This window comes from Lepidochelys kempii, chromosome 8 (genome assembly GCF_965140285.1).
Source record: "Lepidochelys kempii isolate rLepKem1 chromosome 8, rLepKem1.hap1, whole genome shotgun sequence".
Classification (NCBI taxonomy): Eukaryota; Metazoa; Chordata; order Testudines; family Cheloniidae; genus Lepidochelys; species Lepidochelys kempii.
Window position 1 is genome coordinate 70,244,391 of NC_136387.1, and position 12,442 is coordinate 70,256,832.

The following is a 12,442-nucleotide window of genomic DNA, read 5'->3' on the forward strand; positions in this document are numbered from 1 at the left end:
ACCAGTCCCCAGACGTGGGTCGGCTTGCCTGCAGAGTTCCTGGCATCAGTCCCCAGACTCCAGGCAGCGTTCCTCGAGCTCTAGGTGTCAATTGCCAGTGGTCTAGCGCAGACCCGCAGCAGCATGGCACCAGTCCCCACAGCCTGGGTGCCGGGAGCACCCAAGTCTCTCTCCCAGCTCACGGCATGGCTCTAGAGGGTCAAGACTCTAGTCCCTTGAGCCCCATTGCTGGTATGGTTCACGGAAGGTGCATCGACGGTCTCCATCACGTTGGTCTTCTCGCTCCTGTTTCCGCTTCCGCTCTACCGAACGGCACCGCTCATAAGGCGTAGATCACCGGGGTACTGTCTCTGATCTGCAGAACGTCACCGGGATTGTGGCACTGAGAGCCATCGCCCTGTACAGCTCTTCAATGGAGGTCCACAGCCAGAGCCGATGGGATTAGGGTAGAGAGGCGGCCTCGTCACCGTCCTCGTCCCACCAGACAAGTCTCCCCCCCTCCTCGGGCTCCGACAGCAAGGAGGAGACCCTGCCTGCGGGCCATCAGGGGCATCATGGCCCCAGGGCCAGTGGCCAGCCCCCTAGCAACTCTGGAACCACTGGGAATTTCACCACCCATTGCAAAGGTATAGGTCAGCCTTGTGGGCATCCGACAGACTATCTGCAACAGTCTCCTGTCTGCCCCCTCACTACAGACATTGAGTCAGAGCAGGTTCCTCAGGGCGAGTCAGCCTCAGCTGAGGCTCCCACAGCAGAAGCGGCAGAGTTTGCAGATCCGCCTGTAGCTGCCTCCTAATCATCTATCCATCTATCAGTATTTTTTCCAAAAACTCATAGTTCCAGCAGGAATCCTATTTCCCTTTGCTGGGTGTTAGAAAGGCCTTAGCTGTCTACCTGGATAGCAATAAGCAGTTTAGGAGATCTCCTAGAAGATTAATGTCCTTCGTGGATAGATCTGACTGGGTTCCCATTTCTGCTAATCCATTTAGACCGTCTCTATTGGTTTGTATCTGTACCTGTTATGAGTCTGCGGGTTGTCAGCCCTCACAGGGTGCAAGTGCATTCACCAGATCACAAGCGACATCTACTGCATTTTTGAAGAGTGTCACAGTATTTGAGAGAGCTTCTGTGAGGCACTGGTGGAGTTGGGAGCATCCTGTTCAATAACCTATGCCGGTGAAGGCATTGGAAAGAAATGGGCCAATCACTGAATGGAGATCTGTTCATGGATATTGTCCTAATCGGAGGTTAAATCATAGGAATAGTTTACTCATTGATTTTTAGTTTGTTTTGTATTGTCTTCCTTTGTGTGCCTCTAGATTGCAATAATCTATAAACAATATTTCTGTTTACTTGTAACTTCTGTTGAAGATAATTTCTGTGTAGATACACCCTATTAGGTCTACATAATAATGAGGGAAGGAATAAATTACATGCAAATTAAGATGACAAATACAGATGACTATATTATGTCAGAAGAAATACATCGTACAATTTGATTTATTTTTTTCATGACTACTTTGCGGTTTAGTCCAGTGGCTGTTTTCTAATGACTGGTTGCATTTTTTCCAGGTAATTTACTTAAAGAAAACACCAGAAGACGCATACAGAGCACTTTTATCTGGATCTAATCCACCATATCTTCCATTTAGGTACGTTTGCAAATTAAATATTACTTGTTGAAATTTTTACTTTAGGACTTGATTTTCCTGAAGCATTTTCAAAATCGTGAATGTGTGATGTAAAAATTTTATGGTTATAAAATGATTACTTCCCAAGAAATTCTTCTTTGACTTTTGGAGAAAACATTTGCTCCCGGATAGAATAATAAATCCATGTGGATTGAGAGCAGTGTTTAAGACACATTTCCATCTGAGAAAATCACTGCTGATCACCCACTAATTAAGGCTGACAACACTGTAGTTCAAAATTAATTCATTAGAAAAGTAATAACTTGCTGGTAATTTTCCATGTCATACACTGAATTTTACAAGTAACAGAAGCCATCTCAATCAGTTTCTTTCAGTGGGGCCTGTATAGGTAGACTTATGAATTAAGTTAATTTTATACAAGTGATCAAAGCTTTGAGTAGAGAGCTGTTTTGTTCACACCTTGTGTTTAGACATCTACCAAAAATATACAAAGTTTGCTGAGCTGCTGGCATAAAAATCCTGCTAAGCTGCCACTGTTCATAAAATAATAAAAAGGCACTGGGTGTCCTTAATAAAGAAACACACCTTTTAAATTGAAATGCCAGTGCTTGGTCATAATATCCACAGGATCGAAAGTGTAAAATGTGTGGACAGTAGTGTGAGTTTTTGAAAAAGCAGTTGAACAAGTTAGTCTTAGTAACTGTGTTTCAACTAGTGCATTTTTCTGGCTCCTGGTCTTTCCCTCCCCGTCTGTGAGTTGGGTTGTGCCTCTCGTCTCTTGATGCAGATACCGTTTCTGGGGCTTTAAGGTGTGGTCACATTCCTGTCCTTGCAATACATTCTCTATCTCTGGTAGTACAAAAAAGGCAGCATTCAGCTCTTCTGCCTTTATGGTTTATTTTGAGGGAGTGACAAATAAAAATCCTTTCTTCTCCTTTAGGAGACAGAAATTTGGGGAGCTTTGTTTCTTAAATGGTGTGACCCACTGAGCTCATTCTCTCCTTTTCCTTTCCTTTCCTCCTCCATGGAGAAGACACAGAGCAAGCCAAAGTTCAGGAGACATAGAAGGGAGCTCTGTCACAATCACTCCCAGTCCATGAACTCTTATTTTGCTAGGGATTCAGAGCATGGATTTGTTAAGACTGCAGCCTACCCGCCCCACATGAGTCAAACCTTTCTTAGAAACAACTTGAGAGTGGTTCAATCCTTCTTGGTTCTTGCGACTAAGAAAACCAGACCTCCTTCATCTATCAAGGATATCAATGAGAGAGAAGTATTTAAAAATTATTTCTGAATCCCCATTCCATTCCACCTGGAAAAGGAAAAGCTCAAGGATCATCCCAGATTCTTAAGTGGGTAATTGAATCACTTGGCAAGGAATCAAGTATTCTTTGAGTCTCTTTACTGAGAGAAAGATCCTATGCTCTCTTAGGGATTGGATGATGAAGAGATGCTGGAGCAAAATGGAGCACCCAGCAAGAAAAGGGGATGGTCCTACTGAAATGATGACCTCTCCCACTCCACATAAGACAAAATAAATACTAAAAACGAAGGGGGAAGAAAAGCCAAGAATTGCACCAGATTGTCCTCTTTCCATAAGTTCTAATACCACCATCAAGGAAGGGGCACTATCTGCTTCAGGATTTTGAAAACCCTGCAATGGTGAAGCAGGAACATTTCTTCCCCCTGGCATGTTTGTATGAGAGTGGATTGATTTTGCTTTTTAATCAAAGTGACTTTAAATGACTGATTTGTATTGTGATTTAAGTAAGCAAGCAGGAAACCTTGACTTTTTAGTCACTTTCCTAAAGAAAGGTTCATTTTCATTGACTGGTATAACTGTTAAAATATCTTGACTTACAACTACTGAATATAGCCTTTACACTAAACTTGGTATTTCTTTTTGCTAACCAGGAAGATACTCTATATTGATATTCATTTATTTAAGCAATTATATACCTTAACTTACATTTATTTAGATTTGTCTGAAATAACATATTTATGTACAAGATTTTTTTACATGTGATTTGTTTAAGCTGCATTTGGATGTAAATAGGAATTCAGTTAAAATGCACAAACAATGTTAAAATGTTTTTTATTAGTTAAATAAAACTAAATATGCAAGTTTTGCATTTAAAACTAACTGATTCATTAAACAAAGGAAATATCTGTAGTTAGTGAAATTGACCTGATTGTTTCTGGTTACCTTGTCCTTCAAGTTTTTAGAACTAGTAAACCTTATCTTCTCACACCTTGTTTTTATTCATAGTTTAGTAGAGGAAAACAAGCTTCTCTGCTTTTTCAGTTCCCATTTCGCTTCTCAGCAAATGAATGAACTAGTTGATTAAACAGAAACAAAGAAAATATTTGCTTTTCACCTGCAGGAGAGGCTGATTCTGTGAAAAGATGGTTCAGCACTTCAGCAGCGTCTGAAGTCAAGTCTTAGCCAGTGATTTCCATGAATTCAGTGGTTGAATTTTCTTTTAAACTTGAGCAGCAGAAAATTATTTCAATAGTTTATGCCTTAACATAAGTTGTTCTGATTTCAAATTTTATTATAAATTTGTTTATTTTTAAAAAGTAAACTATTTTAGAAGTCTGATTTTTAAATTAAATATCAAATTTCTTATTTTAAAAAAAAATTCTCTGGTTGTGTGTGTGGTATATGGATTTGGTTTGAATCCATATGGAGGAAGGTGGTGGAAACCACTGATATCCAACCTGAGAGAGAGAATGAGCAAGCTAAATCTAAGGATAATATCTCCTTCACAAAACTACAAAATAAGTTGCAATTCCCTTGCATTCCTCCTTTTGAAGAAGTCCATTAGGGAGTAGTGGGAAACCCCTGACAAAGGAAAGAGGTTTAATTGTCAGGTACTGAAATTCTAGAGCATCCCGGAATCTAGACTGTCATCATAGTCCCCAAGTTTATGCAGTAGTGGCAGAGAGATGGTAACCTCTTCAAAAACAAACCCTTGTGACCCATCCATTCAGACCAAAAACTCTGCAGACAGAAACATCCTAAAAACTGATGATCCTCAAGACCCATGATGAATTTAACTTACAGAAGCTAGGGATTTTTAGTAATGTTTGTAACAGATGGATTCTGTGAGGCTGGCAGTAAGAACCATGGTAGCAATTCAGTGGATCAGAAGCTAACTCTTTCTTAAACCCTGGACAGCAGATAATTATCCAAAGCTAATCCTCTGTGATCTCAGGTTCACAGAATTTTGCTCCATGAGAAATCTAATAAGGTAGTGGCTGAGATACAAATGAAAGTGCTCACTCAGGAAAATATGAGAAACGATAAGACCCTGTTCTAAAGATAGACGTTCATTTCATTCCTAACTACAGAAAAAAATACTACTCTTATCCAATGGGTAAGACCTTGACTCAGAATACTAAGGGGAAGTCCACATCCAGGAATGGGACCAACACTTTTTTCCAGTCCAGATAATCAGAATGAGTTCAGTAGTGTCTGTCTATGTCCAGAAATGGCTATTGGGGAGAAGGTTATCCCACTTCTAAAATGTATCTGGTTCCAATCAACTTCAGACAATTGGGTCTGGGAGCTAATGTATGGCATAGTTATTTTCATAAAACCTCCTGCTCTTCTACATCTCTTCCAAACTTCAGTCTCTAGTTGATCAAGATTCCTTGGGGTAGCTCATCCTATCCAAACCAAAAGGCATATTTTCCTGTTGAGGTCTGTCCACAATGCTACGAGCTCTTGTAACCCATCCATTTGAACTAATGGCATTTAATTCTCAAACATCTCTGCTTTTAGACAACACAAGCCTTAGAATAAAAGGAAAAGGAGTACTTGTGGCACCTTAGAGACTAACCAATTTATTTGAGCATGAGCTTTCACGAAAGCTCATGCTCAAATAAATTGGTTAGTCTCTAAGGTGCCACAGGTACTCCTTTTCTTTTTGCGAATACAGACTAACACGGCTGTTACTCTGAAGCCTTAGAATACTATCCATGAGGACAAAGTAGGTCTTTGATCACAAAGTCATTTGTAACCAAGAGTAAACTCACAAGAAATCATTCTTTCTTCTCCAAAACTTCAGCACCAAAGGAAAATGCATGGCACATGGCAGCTTTGAGAGAGTCAGTAAAAAATACTGTTGTAGAAACAAACAATTCAAGAAAACATCTCTCTATATTCATTCCTTCCCGCTGGTCCTGAAAGCATCCACAGCTAGCATACCTAGGTAAATCAAATTAATCAGCTATCATTGAAGTATATCCAGTTATACATAAACTGATTTCAGAAGGGATCAGAGGTAACTCAATACATTAGTGACCTTCTGCGCAGGCAGACTGTCAGTTACCCCCAGAGAAAATCTGTGCATCTGCCACCTGGTCATCAACTGACCATATGATAAAGCACTACAGACTTGAATTGCATTCCTCTGCAGAAATATCTTTGGCATGAAGTTTCTCCAAGCAGTGATCCTAAAATACAAGTATTACTACATTTAGGGCTGTGGAATCATCTTTCTAATTCATTCTTTCTTATACCTTATGCTTACTACATCCCAGATGTCCAAGTAGACAAGAGATATGATCGAGAATGGAAACTGTAGTAACTTTATAGTTTCCCTTAAGGGACAAACAGCTTCTCTAGTTCACACCATTCAAGATGCCTCTGGGTATCTATATGATGACCTCCTTAGTAGGTCAGATATAATTGCTGTACACATTATTTCAAATGTGGGGTGCCTAATGTGTGCTATAGGCAGGGCTGGTAGCACTTCCTATTATAAAGTGTGAAGTGTGGGGTAAACATAAGACCCTGTTTTCAGTTTGAAGTTTAATCATGTGGGCTAAAATTTTCCATGCTGAGTGTCAGCTTCTAATATGATTGAGGTGTTTCCAATAAAAGGGCTTTAGGGAAAGCACATTGCTTTGCCCATGTTAAAAAGTTCTGGTGATCTTTTCTTTTAGAAGCTCAACTCCTTGCTACAGAGCATGGAGGTATTAGAGCTTTATATCAGGGATGTGCTTTCTGTTTTCAGAGTAGCAGCCATGTTGTTCTGTATTCGCAAAAAGAAAAGGAGTACTTGTGGCACCTTAGAGACTAAATTTGTTAGTCTCTAAGGTGCCACAAGTGCTTTCTGTTGTTACTGTGAAAAGCCACCCATATTTGGCAAAGTTATAAGCCTTTGAAAAATCGCAGGCACATTCTCTAGAGACTTGCTAGAGCTTCACAGCTTATTTCCCTGAAGATTCCACCTTGCGGAGCAGGATTTTCACTTCAGTTGCTGCCTTGAGCTGTGTGGACTGGCAATGCTGGGTCAGATGCAGAAGAGACGAGAGACCTGCCTGAGGGTTGTGGGGGGAGAGGAAAGGGGCTAATTAGAGGCTAAGAGGGAGGGGAGGGAAATTCAAACTGCGAGTTGGGGTCATGGCAAATGGACTGGCAGCTGGAGATGGGGATGGATTGAGAGCCTGGGGAGTGGGAGAAGGCAGGGAATGGACACTAAGATCAGACTATCAACAGAGTGGGAGAGACCGGGTCTGAATATATATTGCATATGTATAATGGGATGGGCAATATATATACATAAAAAGATAGATCCTGAAGAGGCCATCCTACAGATAGTGAGAACACTTCTCTCAGGTGGGGTGGGCTGGGAAAGAAGTCCGTCTCAGAAAGGTTGCCACCAACTTGTCAGTCTTTGATTTTTTTTTTTAATTATTTTTGGCTCATGTTTTTCCCATTCACATTTAATCTCATGGATCAAACTGAACTGCCTTTGGTATGTGCAGAAAGAGATACAGTAGAACTTCAAAGATATGAACATCAGAGTTATGGACTTACCAGTCAACTCAGACACCAATCAGGCAGCATCGGAACCGGAAAAAAAAACCCCAGCAAATACTGTACTGCTTACTGGTATAAGTGACTGACTTCATATTCAGAATTTCTCAGTGTAATGATCTAAGGAATCACTGTTGAATCGTGTCTGCAGATAGTTTCTTTAGTTAGGGGAAGCTGACAATATAACCTTTTAAATGTCTTTTGTGTATAGAAGACTATATTCCTTTTTAAATAGTTTGGAGGTTGCAGGATAGACAGATTCCTTTAGGGGACACTAAATATGTTTACTCAGAAACTGATTTAGTTTCATTTAGCTCAATGACCTGAAAAGGCCTTATTCAGCTTAGAACTTCAGCAGTCGTTTCATTTAAAGACTGCTTCAGCAAAATATTGTGGAAAAGTATCACTGTACCCTTTACCAGATATATAAAAACACTTCTATAGTTGCAAACTTGCAGACAAAGCAGTAGCTCAGAGAGGCTTATAGACATTACTGCTGTATTTGAGATACGTGTTTTATTCTTGGCTGACTCATTTTCATCATATCCAAATCCTCTAATTTCTGAAGGTGCCTAGACTCTTACTGTCCCCCCGCCCCAAAGGAACACCATTGTGTCATTCAGACATCCTTTTTCCTACTGTAACTTTGACATTTAAGATTTTCTTTACAACAGCATGGAAATCATTTTTGCAAAATTACTTAAATGGAAATGTGCATGTGTTCGTATTCAAGAAAAAAGCCAAATATGTTTGTATTACAGTAATTGCATCTGAAAAGCTTTTGATTTTTCTTAAACACTGAGGAAAATTGAAATGCAAAAAGCAAAACTAAACTCTTTCATATTGTCTCCTACCTAACTGCTTTTGAAAAGTCCATGGGGTTTTTTTTAAGGAAAGATGACTTGTATTCCGTTGAATGTGCTACGAGAGCAAAGCCTACTGAATAAATATCTGTGAGGTCTGATGTTCATATTACTAGGTTTGCAAGTCCCATGCAGATTCCATTAAGTTTGTCACATATATATTAATATTTTTCATATTTCAAAACCTGTTACTACAGATCTGCATCAAAGAACAATTAGTAATGACTTTTTTTTTTTTAAGTCAGTGTACACAATAATGCAGCGAGTTGGCCACTTGAGATTGGAAGAGTTCTCTCCGGCTACCAGCAATAAATTACCTGACAAGCAACAGAAATACAGAATATAGTATAAATTCATAGAATTAAGTAGTAAATATCTTTCTGTTACCATTTCATTATTTTATTGATCTGATATCCAGTTACAACAATATCTCTTCATTCCTAACACAGAATTTAATGAATTGGACTATAGGAAATACAAGAAGAACAGGAATTCAAACAGCTGCTGTACATTTCAAACACTGAGGCTCTACGCCTGCAAATGGTTATGCATGCTCAGTTGTTTACAGCTAAGCATATGCATAAACTTGAATGATTGGGGCATCATTGTGGTAGGCAGAAGGCTTACTTTTTAAGAGTATATAGTTTAAAAAACTGTTTTCTCCTCAGATTCCTGAATTTCGTCTCTTGTTTCCACTACCTAGCACTATTGGGGTCTACCCTGCACCCCAGGTCTGACTGCATTTCAGTGATGCTCTGTGTATTATATGTGAAGTTCTTTGGGATGCCTAGGAATGAAAGGCCCAATCAACCTGGCCTCTCAAAGGAATACATTTTACAAAACGTGGAATTTTTTCCGTTGTGCAGAAAACAGGAATTTTTCAGGCTCTTTTAGGGAAAATATGTGCTCTACCACTAAAATTAGCTTCATAAACTCAAAAACCTTCATGGACTGAAGTTTCCTAGTATTTGAAATTCTTATCTCTTTCAAAATGATTGATCACTTTTTCCCTTTGTACAACAAGCCAGCAAGTTCTGGCAAGCCTAAGAGATTTAGAATAACAGTCTCTGAGATTTACTATTAACCAAGCCACAGCACCACTATGTATCCCTTTCACAGCAACAAAGTGCCAGTAAAACCGGTCTCGAAACTAAGTATGATCTACTATACCAAGGAAGACAAGAGTCATGCAAAGTGAAAAGACCCATAATATTATAGCGGACCCCTACAATTCTCTGTAATCAAGTGTCAGGGCAACAAAAAGGAAGCCACATGTACAATTTAAATTCCACTCAGTCTAATTATTAGAACAAAATCTCATTTTCCCCCACTATCTTTTTTTTTTTAGTCAGCCAATAAAACCAGTATTGTCAGTTTTCATGGGCAGTGGCCTGGGTGCCAGCAAGGATGGGGGAAGGACACAGAGCACACGAGAGAGCAGCTCCCAGTTCTCAGTTCCAGTGTTCCACCTCACTTTGCCCTGGAACAGCCATTAAATGGAAAGTCCAGCTTAGCCCTGTAGGTCTGAGGTACAACATGCTCAGTTACTCTGAGAATAGTGCATGTGCAGTCTGCTCAGCACTGGAAGTAGTGAGAGGCTTGAGCATGCTTACTTAGGGCAGAATCTTCTAATATTTTAGCTGCTAAAAGTGAAATAAGTCTACTGAGCATGTGTGAACAGCAATTTTTCAAAGGCTTATAACTTGGCCAATTTTGGACAGATTCTCAATGGCACAGCAAAAGGCACATCCCTGATGCAAAGGTCACCTTTTCTAAATCTCAAGTCTTTGTTCCAAACCACAGGGAGAGGTAGAGATTTCCAAAGAAGACGCTCTCAACATATATATATATATTTTTAATACTGAAAAACAACAGCCTTGTTCTCAAAAAATGGCTGACCCACTTTGACTTAAGTTTAAAAAAAAAAAAATTAGTCTAATGCAGACTCCTAGCAAGGAAAGTTTCTTACCAAACAGTTAAAGTTTGGCAAAGTTATAAGCAACTGAAAACAGGGTCTTATAATGGGACATGTCAAGCAACCTTAATAATAAGCAGGGCTGGTAGCACCAGCTGTACATTGTACTAACAACTAGTCCCAATCTTTACTGGGTCCACCAGAATAAAAATAAGGCCTTAAGTCTGAAAACGTTTGTGTGTGTTTAGTTTTATGATAAGCATGAAACCAAGTGTTTGCAAGATCAGGGCCTAAAAAAACCCAAGAGAAATAACAGATGCTTGAAAGCTTGCATTTTTTTTAAATTGACTTATTTTTGAATAATTAAATTGTGACCAAACATCTTTAAAATATTTTTAAAGAATTTTTTTTAAAGACGTTTCAGGGCATGCTATTTAAACACACGTTTTTCTACTTTCTTGCTGACATTTGGAATGGGCCCAGGAGTAATTCTACTGCACCTACTTGAGATATACTCTTATCCTTCTCATTTGTCCACTTGCCTGCCTGCTCTTTCTCTATATGCTTTCTATACATATGCCTTCTTCTCTGTTTAGTTTTCATCTCTTCTGCTATTGTTACTGGTGAATGCCTTCTTGCAGAACCAGGGGAAAAGCATACAAGTTAGCTCCCCCCAATCATTATGTACCAGCAATTGTATTATGTTAGTGCATGAGACAGGAAGTGAAATGGGACATCAACAAAACAGTAAAACGGACTACACAGAAATCAACAAACATGCACAGTCTACTAAGGACCACTGCACCAGCCAGAGTGACCAGACTTGAGGACACTGCACCAGGTGTCATGCAGTGAAGTTCCCAGATCTGGCTCAGTCATGTGCATCCAGAAATCTGTGGGGTGGTCCCATAGGCTATGCCAGCTAGGGTCACAGGGCATGCACTTCATGTAACAATGGAGCGCTTCAGAGCACTGTGTGCAGAGGTGTTTTTGTTCTTCTAGGCAATATGACCAAAGAGTATACAGTGCTGCTTTTGAATACGAGTGACTGAAATCTTTGTGAGATTATGAAACTTCACACAAAGTCAAATGACTTTATGCTCAGGATTTGGTGCTGACAGTGCATATGGAATGCCTCAAGTCACTCCAAATTTGCCTGTAAGAAGGTCCAGGTTTCTGACCCGTATAGCAATACGGATACACAGAAATGAGGTCAAATTATACAAGGTAAACAAACTGAAACAATAGAGAAAATATCTTTTCCTGTAATCTTTCCACTAGTCATCTTGTTACTTGTAACAATAGAACATTTTTAGATAGAAATACAGTATTCAAGTTGCACTGTCCAGTTTCATTTTTCATGAAAACTGCCTCAGAATCTTTAAAGTCCGTGAGAGCATTCATGATCTCTGTCTTTAAGATTACATCTGGAAGATCCCCACAGAGTTGCTTGGTACTCAGCTTACGTAAGTTGTCTCAAAAGGAGAGGGATGGGTTGACCCTGTTGGGATCTGAAATTTATGTTCCAGGGAAGCTGGTTAGTTTCATCCTTGTGATTTAGACCATCAGGCCATTCCTTTCATTTGTCAATTTGTCTAAATAAATTGTATTATGTTTAAATAGGTTTAAAATAAGTTTTCCAAGTTCCAAATGGACAGTTTCTTTTATTTCTATATAAATTGAAACAGACACAGCAGTTATCCCTGTACAGAGCTATACTCCTCATTATTTATATTAAAATGCATCTTCTAATAGCAATTAATAGGAATAATTGACGATGTGTGGTTATTTAGTTAATAGGGTGGTAGCTTCCTGTTTTGTTTTGTTTGTTTTTTTTTAATCTACCCAAAGAGCAGGTAGCTCTCTCCAGAGTTGATACTTTTCACATCTGCCTCTGCTTGTCTGAGTTGTTAGGAAAGCAGATAATTTATATCTCCCCTTATCATGTGTATGAAAAACAGGAAACATTCCAATTCCTGTTTTCTGACCGGATTGCTTGGTGTTCTTCCCCTGTCACAGGTATGAGATGCATGATGGCTATTAGTTTTGCTCTCTCCTTTTTGATCTTTGATCCTAGCTTTCTCCTGTTCTCTTACCATTTCATTGTCAGGGTAAAGAAATGCTGTGAGTAATTAAACATTTTATTCCAGTGAACACTTTCTATGACTTTAGGAATTGAATC

At 39.3% G+C, this 12,442-nt stretch overlaps 1 protein-coding gene across 7 annotated transcripts in view; it reads left to right on the forward strand.

Annotated features, from left to right (window-relative positions):
* Positions 1-12,442, forward strand: part of CDC14A (cell division cycle 14A) — a 127,600-nt gene that overhangs the window by 50,222 nt on the left and 64,936 nt on the right. For all 7 annotated transcript variants that reach the window (XM_073356909.2, XM_073356911.2, XM_073356914.2 and 4 more), the window contains one exon: positions 1,573-1,652. In XM_073356909.2, the coding sequence (XP_073213010.2) occupies positions 1,573-1,652 (80 nt within the window). The remainder of the gene's footprint in view (positions 1-1,572; positions 1,653-12,442) is intronic.